Genomic DNA, 9725 nt, shown 5'->3' on the forward strand with positions numbered 1-9725 from the left:
ACTTTCCTTTACAGGCCTTTTTTGAAATGATGGTAACAGTGTGTGGGTAAATTTCACTGTAATGACTTTGCCTTTCTTTCTCTCTTTCTTCCATATACTGACATTAAGAGTCTTCTGCAGGAGAACTGATGAACTGTTTCTACCATTAAATAAAAGATTCAAAGAAAGTTTACCAAAATAAGGTCTCTTTGCAAAGTTTAATTTTATGGAACTCTTAGTTTCCTACTGATTTTGTAGAAATGTTTCTAATAACTTGCTGGTATGTAGTTGTTAATTGTGGACTATGTCATTTGATACTATAATTTAGGGGACATTAGAGGACATGAAATATAAGACGGAAAATAGATTGGTTAATGAGTTAATAAGAAGCCATTTACATTTTGGAGAGAAAAGTTTTGAATAAGTTTGATTTATCGGATTCTTATGTATCTTTTTTTTCTATTAATGGTTTCATCTTTTAGTCTCTAAAATGTCAGAACACATCTTTCCAGGGTATCGTCTTCAAAAAGCAAACAAAATATTCAATGAAAGGAAAGAGAAAAGTACAAAGGGATGTGGAGTCAATAGATGTTTAAATGTTCTGTTGATCAACTTATCAGTAGTTTTATCTCCTAAACTAACACTAAAAGATGACTTACAGCAGCTTTATCAGCAAGAACTGGTTTGTATTAATTTGACAACTTGCGGGCCTGACTTTGCTTACCCATAAGTCAATACATTCCTGTCTTCAGTGGAAAAACCAGTAATCATGTGAGTAATTCTTTCCACCTCCTCCTGGTTTCTGCTTTACTCATTACATTTACCAAATACATTTTCAAATAAGCTATCTACTTTTTGATTATGTGGTTTCTGAAACTCTGCTTTCTGCTGAACCACCACCTCTGCCAGCTTTAGACAGAAACACGTAGTCAGAGCTGCCACTGAATAATGTATTTTTATTTATGACAGAAGGTGCAATTTCACAGGGTCAGATGGAAGTAAATCGGGTGTAGTGGTCAAGGTCAGGTAGGGTAAGGTTTTGGGTAAGGGTTAGAGTGGAATGGTTGTTAGATGAGTGTGGAGGGAGGTTAGGGTTATGGCCATGAGTGAAATCTGACTCGTCTGTTGTCCTCAGTTGACAGCTGGACTCCCTGTCAGTGACCTCCATTTCTTCCTGATGTTCTGGAAGAAACCACTGATGTTGTTTTCTTTTGGCTTGGTGACTCCATCAAGCACTTCATCTTCGTCGTCCTGGGTGTCCTTTCCCTGGGCGTCCACAGACAATCGCCCTCCAGCTTCCTGCTGGAGCCTGGAGGAGGCAGACATCCTGCTGACCCTTCCCTTCACCTTGTCTGAAATCAGCTGACTGTAGACACCAATGGCGCCCTCATACTCCTCGACCGACTTTTCCCAGTTAGCAGCAGATGAAGGGTCGCTTTGGACTTGGATCATGTGACCCATTCCCCAGGATGGAGGAGGGAAGACGACTGATGCCAGCAGGCGTTTGACAGTTTCCTCAACAAATACATACACCTCCTCACAGGGCTGGATCAAACCACTAGGACATCTTGTCTCCTTGCCGAGTTCGGAATCGGAGGAAGTCCTTCTGCTGGGTTCCAGCGACTCCCTAAGACTCTGTTCCTTTTCGTAAAACAAGGTAGTGATCTTGTCAGTCAGCAACTTAGAGAAGCTGAGCAGCTGGTCCTGCCTGATCAGCTCTTCTAGCCCGGACAGCGACCCATCACCGCCCTGCACGCTGCCCTGTTGTTTCAACGACTGCTCAGTTTCATCCAGGAAAGACCTCACCACATTCGTCATGCTCTTGACCACGGATTCACGTGAACCAGTCGCTGCATTGTGGGTACTGTGCATAACACCGCCCCTCTGGGTGTCCTCATCTTCTATGTCACTCTTGTTGGACAGCACAGTCATTTCTTTTTCTATTTCGCCCTCTTTCAGTTTTTCTGAAGCCTCTTTTTGGAAGTTGAAAAAATTCTGCAGTTTCTCCTGCAAATGGAGTTTTAGCACTGTTGCTGTAGAGGCTACTTGCTCCTCAGACACTGTGGTGTTTTCAGACTGTTGCCATGGAAGGGTAGAGTCCATTGTCTGCGGGTGGCACAGTTGATTTACACTGTTCACCACAACGTCTAGCATCTCTGAGGCCACAGAGTCCACAGAAGCCATGCAGACTTCAAGCGAAGGGGCCATTGCCCCGAAGTTCTGTGAGAAAAACGTGTGCATTGACCTCATAAGGAATTCCTTCAGTTCCTTCAGGCTGGTATGACGAAACCTCCTGCATGATAGGTCTTTCACAACATCCTGAGTGCACACGGTCATTGGATAAGTTATCGTCACGCCCTGAAGAGGTGATCCCTCTCTGACTTCAAGGTTTGTCTTCAGTGTTTTTTCAAATCTTTCTCTATTTTTAAAGGCTGCTCTCACTTTGCTGATGGAGCACTGAAGTTTCTCGTGAAGGTGTGTGAAGTTGCAAAAGAAGTCCTTTTCAAAGTCTTCCAAACTTTCCATATCAAACTGGTCCAGAGATCTGTTTTCTGTGTCTTCCTCTGTAAATTCTGAAGATCTCATTTTGATGGCCAGGTGTTTCAGGATTTTCGTTGCAGTGTTTTCTGTCTCTGCGCCTGCTTCTGTCTTCTCTTGACAGACGTCCATGCTTTTAATGATAGCTGAGATCACCTCCTCTGTTGCCGGTTCCAAAAACTGTTCGACGTGCTGCCATGATTCTACCTCTGCGAGGCCTCCATCCACAGAGCTCAAGGCCTTCCCGGTGACAGACGTGACCTCTGCCACCTGTTCCTGGGCCTGATCTGCACAGACCTCAGCATGGTTCTCAAGAGGAGGGGTGCAGGCACCGAGCCCAGTTGGGCTCTGGTTCACTTGCTGTACTACTTCTCCCGGCATGCTCCTGGCAGAGGACTGGGAGATAGATCTGCCCAACGACTTGGCCAGACTTTCCTCATTGACTCCAGAAGACTTCTGGAGAGGATCTTCAATGAAGGGTTTCACCATCACAGGGGAGGATCTGCAAACAACCAACCAACCAACCAACCAAACAAACAGTTTTTGATTAGTTTAAATGGCAATTTCCTGATAAATCACACATTTGCTAACAAGTACTTTTTTACAGAGCCAGAGTCACAGCCTCAATCAAAACAAAAATATGCAACCATAAACTCTTTTCTATGCCTGCAATTAGTAATTTATTTCATTATTGATTAATCTTTTGATTATTTTATTAATTGTACAACATAATCCTGCACCAGGAAATAGTTAAATCCTTTGAATGTTCCCAAAGAGACATCTTTAAATTGCTAATTTTATATGATCGAGATTACAAAATATGCAAAAATAAGTTAATAATAATAGTGAATAGTGAATTCTCAAATTGGAGAGCTGCAGCTAAATGGCAATAAACAAATAAATAAATTTCCCCTAATTCAATCAGCATTTTAATTTCAGTTTCAGCATTGGATGGATAGGTTTCTCCATTTGTATTCGTGTTTAAATTCACTTCTATATTAATAATTTCATCATCATTACCATTATGAATTTGAGCTTATTAATAAATTAGTTTTCAACTATCTGAAGAATATCTGGATTTAAAATATAGTGCATAGAATTTTCTTTTTACAAAGTGATTAAGTTAAACATCAGTAAGTTTTCAAGTATTAGTAGACACACTAGGCTTTATTTTGACTCCCTGACAAACTCTTGATGCTTTTTGGGTCTAACTTGACCATGCTGTGACAATAACACTATTAATTAATTGTTTCAACGAGAGTACCTTCACGTTTTCTAGTGATTTTTGTGTCCATATTTATCATTATGAAGATCACTGACCCTAACAGCATCCTTTCCTGGCCCCCCACATGTAAAGGTTGTTTTTGGTTTACCCTAGCTGGTTTCCATGTGGAGGGACCCCCTGAGAGCAAAAAAAACACAGAGAACCCCCCCAGAAGGCTAACGGTGCCCCTACACTGACCTGTTAAGAGGTGCATCTGAGTGAGAGGTGGGCCTGCTGTCTGTGCTCTGAGTCTCCTCCTCGCTATGACTGCCACGCAACTTGCAGGATTTGCTGGAGCCTCTGGAAGCCACAGAAAAGTCGTCTTCGGCCTGGAGGCGGTCCATCAGAGCCGGGACCAGCAGTTGGAAAACGAGCTCAGACACCACCCTGATGATCCTCGTGGACACCCGGGCCAGGTGAGTCTGTGTCAGCTGGAAAAAGGAGAAATCACAGAAAAGCTGTTTGATGTTGACTGTACTGAACACACTGTAAATGTCTACTAACATTACAAAGAACAGATATAAGTTATTCAGTGACTTTCACTGGAGTCTGGGGCTGTTTTGCTTTGAATTCACTATCACAACCTGACATCTTTGAGAACAAACTTTTCATGTTAAATTAAGTTGAATTCTTTAGGCGTTGAAACAACTGAATCGGACCGTAAAACAAAGTGAAACCTGACAGCTTTTAGCACATGAATTTAGGATTCATTAGAGAAACCAGTCTCCCTAATATTGCAAATTAAGGAAAATTAAATTTGAAAATGGATGACTGAGTTTATGTTACAGTAGGGGCTGTGTATTATGAGATTATGAGATGGTTAAGGCAGTTTTAAAAGATGTTTACAATCTCATTAACTTCATATGACTGGGAGGATGTTTCCCAGCATATATTTTGCTGTATTTCTGTTCAAGAAAGCTGTTCAAATCCAATCAAAGAGAAAAAGAATGTCCGCAATTTGGACATTTTGGTTTAAATTCTCTTCTGTTAAACAATAACCAAATGCAACTGAAGCTATAAACTAGCAGAAACCAGTAAAGATAAAAGGTGTGTTGGTGCAGAGGCAGCAGGTCACTTACGGGTTGTCTCATCCTCTCCCGTATGCTCTCCCACTGCCGGTCCTCCAGGGTGTTGATGAAGGAGGAGAGGATGTCGGAGCAGAGATCTTCCTCTTCCTCCCCCTCCCTCTCCCTCTCGCTCTCGCTCAGGACGGTCTTTGCCACATATCGCAGAGCCGCTGCCCGGCCCTCATTGCAGGGTCTTGCTGAATGCACCGAGTCGGTGTTGGTGCTCCGAGTCGCACTTGTCTTACTGTCTCCGCGGCACTCCATCATCTTAAACATTGTATCCTCAAAGTCCGCCAGGGTAGATGCTGGTGTTGGACAGTTAGGCCAACCAAATATCAGACTTCACCTCGGGATACTGCTGTTGTGACCGTAAACGTTGTTTAGTTTTTTTTTTAAAGAATCACAAAGATCGTTCCGTAACCATAACCGCATCTTCACTACTGTAACCATGACGACGAAGCCCCCCAGGTTTAGATGAGTAGGCCGCACATTTAAACTCAAATCATCACATTTCCATAACTTTAAAAGAAGTGATTATTTTAACCTAAACCATGATATTTTTATCCTGTGTCCCATCATAACGATTTATTTTTCAACAAAACGCTCATAATTGCGAGTTTGGTCTGTACAAACTATAGCAAAATATAGATAAAGTATACAAAAAGAAAAAAAAATGATGTAAACAGCAAAGAGCAAACAAATGAATGAACAATTAACATTATGTTCCAATACAATCATCCATTATTTCAGCGATAGACATGTTATCAGATACATGTCCATCCTGTCTTCTGTGCGTAAGTGTGGCCCCAAAGTGCCCAACATGGCTCCGGTTAGAGAGTGCAGGTGGGACAGATAGCCGCTGCCTTCAGCTGGCTGTAGAGTCAGCAGAGTTAAAGGACAGGCCTTCAGTTGAGGCTGATAACTGTCTTATACGACACTCATTCATCTTCATTCTGCCTCACTGCACAGTGATGCCATAACCGGAATATCAAACGGTGTTTTCGGTGTGATCACATGCCAGTTGGTAAATAAAAGTGAACAAAACATGATTGAAAGGGGTTTGTGTGATTTCAGCTGGGATTCCACGTATTAAGAACAGCGCGTTGAGCTGTCGACCTGCATGAGACGCACTGACTGGCACTGAGTGCGGTGCGCAGCTGGACTGGGGTCGCCAGCCTCTACTGCAGTGGTTCCAACCCTTTCCTTAAGAGACCTCTTTTCTATCACTGTACAGTAAACTGACAACCCCATTAAGGGACATTTTTATGGCTATTTCATATTATATTCAATGCATAACAGTAACGGTAGAGAAAACATGATGAACTGTACAATGAACCCAAACAGTGAACACAAGAACTGCAGGAAGTTTGTGTAAACACAGTGATTTGGGTGAATTCTGAGCAGATTATTTCCTGTGAACATCAGAGACGACTTTTACTGATACTATTTTAAGTAATTTTTTATACAATGCTCTGTCTGTATTATGAATGTTCGGTGAATATAGCTTGCATTAGGTCTTTAGAGAAAATAAATAGATTTTAAATAATGATCTTATTTAAAAAAAAAAAACAACGAAATGCGGAGATACTGTTCATATTACAAGAGGAGATTTATTTAGTGAATGACTTTACTATGTTTATTGAATTTGCATAAATGAATTAAGGGTAATTCCATATATAAGCATATTTGTATTCTGTTCTGCACTGTAGATGAGGAACTACATAAGGTGCATGTTACCTGGAATGTTATAATGGTTGATTGAAGATTGGCGGAGTGATATAGTAAAGAGAGTGTTCAGTTGTCCTACTGTTGGAACGGACATTAAAGTGGATCGAGTAACCAAGATGAAGTTGTCCCCGTGCTTTTGCTTTACCCACGTACCTATCAGCTTTATAGTTAACGCTAAGAATACCCAGGCTTACAGTATCTTTAAAGTTTTCTTAAACCGCTTACAATCAACTGCACCTCTCCTCACCAAGATACCAAACCGGCGCAGTATTTACAGGATGGGTGTGTGCACGCAGCGTCAAAATCTGCGTAAAATCTGCGTAAATGCGCCTGTGGAGGTTCAGATGACCTGCAGCTTCACTCTGTCCCATAGAGGCTATTTTTGTGTTGTTTTTGGAATATAAAAGGTAAAGAAATGTGCTATTTGTTGTTATTCTCTGCGCCATTATCTTGCTGCGGCCCGTTGTGTCCAGCAGCTCCTTTAAACCTTTATCCGGGGTGAAGACAGGCAGTCGCATCAGGATACTGAGGCAGTAAACTGACACTGAGAGCATCAAGTGGTTTTGGTATTTGGACTTTATAAATGACTGGAACGATGAAACATGATGAAAAATAGTTGCCAATTATTTTTCACTTGATTTATTAGACAGCTAATCACTGCAACAGTCTCAATATAATCAGGATTTGAGTTAACATGAGTAACACCTTTTATTATAAATAAATAATACATTATTATTTCCCCAATTAGAGCCCATCAGTAAGGTGTCGCTGGTAGTCATGGTGATGAGGACTGACGTATTCAGCTCCTATAAAAGCTGAAGCCTTAATTCTAATTGCGCACCTGAGCGCTGACAGACAGACAGACAGACAGACAGACAGACAGGCAGGAGCTCAACTCTCAAACTGTCCACCTGCGGGATCCAAGTGCTGATCTGTTGAAAAGTGAAAAGTCAGAGTTCAGACAACATCTGTGTTATCCTGCTAACATCTGGGAGTGAGAGAGCAGCTGTTGCAGTGAGGAAACAATGGCCTCCTCTGGGTTGAGGCGTGAGAAATACCTGCTGACTATAGGCATCCTCCGTTTGCTGGATGAGCGCTATGGTAAACTCAGACAGACATGTTTGCTCCTATCAATATTCTACAGAGACTCATATGAGAGTATTAACTACATCAATAAATACAACATCTGTTCATATTCATATTAGTTATTCCATGTTGTTGGTTGACAGTATTCCCCAGAAGGGGCAGTAAAATATCACACCTGTATTAAACTCGTTATCTTGGTATAAAATGATTATTGATTATATATTTTATTGAGCGAGCACCTGGCAGGTGAAAAAAGTCAATTATTAATTTTAAAAAAATGAGGAAAAATATATTTTTAGGGGCCTCAGGGTCGTCGAGTTTAAAGAGGTCATATTAGGTTAGTCACATTCAGGTTCATAGTTGTATTGTGTGGCTCTACTACAGTAGGTTTAGATGTTTCATTGAAAGTATAGGACAAAGATGGCGACCGGGACATTTTTTAAAAAACGCTCAAAGTTGTGTATGTTGCACGCGCCATGGAGACGATGTCAGATATTGGAACGAGCCCGAGAACTGTGACGTCAGTGTGGTCAGACTGGGCCTGCTGTTTGTATGTGGGAGACTGACGGGCGGTATTCACAGTTATTATGGGGACTGTTGTTTCAGTTCTGAGTGTGAATGTAATAAATGAGACCTTCAGTTCCCTTATTACTGCCATAGTGTGCCCATATTGTGCTTTTAAAACTGCTGAGCTGAATGAAATGCAGCTAATAAATCAGTTATTAAGTCTCACTGCAAGTTTTTATCTCTTCATCCTATTTGAAATGATAGAAATCAAACACTCTACATGTTATTATAAGAGAGACAGACTGAAGGATCACATGTCTCTTGTACCAAGAGTCAAAATCAAACAGCACAACTTCAGAACGTTTTGAATGTCAACAAAATGTTCATAAACACAAGTTGGATTGGATTCAGTTTAAAGTTGTGAAGGGCTGCACAATATAAAAACATCATATTTCTATTATTAACAGATATTGCGATTGAGAATAATAACTTTTGTGACACAAATGACATTTTCTCTGTAAAGTAGGATCATATATGTATAATATATTAAGTGCTTTATTGTATAGATCTAAGTGTGCAGAAATCTTCACTTTCAGTGTCATGATGACTGAATTTTGGGGGTCTGTACCAAAAACATGTTTTTTCATGATGCTGTTTTTCACACATTCGTCAAATAATTGCAGCTCCTGCAGTTTTCATGGACTCAGCCATATTGTGATTTGGATAATATTTAGATTACTTGTGCAGCCCTAATGTGGTGTCCTAAAGTCTCATTATTGAACAATGTGAATAATAAAAGGTTTTTCACAGTAAAAGTCCTACTGTGAGTCTTCCTGTGTGTAATGATATGAACAGTGCTTTAAAGTCATCAATGAGCAGCTATTCTGACTTGGTCATCTGGGCTTTAATGAGTCCAGTCATGTCATCCTGACTCATGTGACTAATGTTCTCCTTTTCTTGATTGTCCATTCAGTTGCTCTGCCTCGACCAGGACGGGTCCTCCAGCTGATAGTGACCAACCTGAGGAATCGTCCACTCAGCGGCTCAAACATGGACTCCATGAGGGACTCCATCCTGAGCCTGTACCACAACCTCATCACAGGCTCTAAAGACTTCCCTCTGATTCCGTTCAGGGGATCCTTCCGCACACGCCAGACGGACACGCCCTTCGCCCACGTGGAGCAGGAGCAGAGAGAGAACACCACGCCGTCTCCTCTAATGGAAGGACCATCAGGCATGATGGTGCCCGCTCCAGACTCCAGCTCCGCTCCTCGAACCATACTGACTCCAGTTCTCCCTGAGAAGACGGAGCTGGGAGCCCTGAGGGGGGACCGTAGAAACCGCGTCCGACACGTGGAGGTTGACGGCAGGAGTGTGACCAGGGTCATCTCCCCTGTGTACCACTCTGAAAGCACAGAGCTCACAAACCGCTGGAGAGTGAGCGACTACAGAGCGGATGGACACGTCCTCATGTCGGTCCTCTGTCAGTTCACCAGAGAGTCTACAGAGTGTGCAAGGACTCCGAGGAGGAAGAGGAAGAGGAAGGGCAGAGAGGA

The 9725-nt window shown here is 41.9% G+C and overlaps 2 protein-coding genes across 3 annotated transcripts in view; both read right to left on the reverse strand.

Moving 5' to 3' along the window:
• LOC118333548 (probable carboxypeptidase X1) overlaps positions 1-9725 on the reverse strand; it is a 30384-nt gene that overhangs the window by 8368 nt on the left and 12291 nt on the right. The gene's annotated exons all lie outside the window — the stretch shown is intronic.
• Positions 916-5437, reverse strand: LOC118333547. Its single transcript, XM_035669247.1, has 3 exons — positions 4861-5437; positions 3980-4212; positions 916-3019 (listed from the first exon to the last, which is right to left on the reverse strand). The coding sequence occupies exons 1-3, from the start codon at positions 5122-5124 to the stop codon at positions 1111-1113; spliced, it is 2406 nt and encodes an 801-aa protein (XP_035525140.1). The 5' UTR covers positions 5125-5437; the 3' UTR covers positions 916-1110.

Source organism: Morone saxatilis, unplaced genomic scaffold, assembly GCF_004916995.1.
Source record: "Morone saxatilis isolate NCDOM2014 unplaced genomic scaffold, NCSU_SB_2.0 Contig22, whole genome shotgun sequence".
Taxonomy (NCBI): domain Eukaryota; kingdom Metazoa; phylum Chordata; class Actinopteri; family Moronidae; genus Morone; species Morone saxatilis.

Coding starts and splice junctions, on each gene's coding strand:
- LOC118333547 (XM_035669247.1), bottom strand. CDS start 5,124: ATGTTTAAGATGATGGAGTGCCGCGGAGACAGTAAGACAAGTGCGACT. Junction 4,213..4,860: donor GGGAGAGGATGAGACAACCC/GTAAGTGACCTG, acceptor TCCTTTTTCCAG/CTGACACAGACTCACCTGGC. Junction 3,020..3,979: donor TCAGATGCACCTCTTAACAG/GTCAGTGTAGGG, acceptor GGTTGTTTGCAG/ATCCTCCCCTGTGATGGTGA.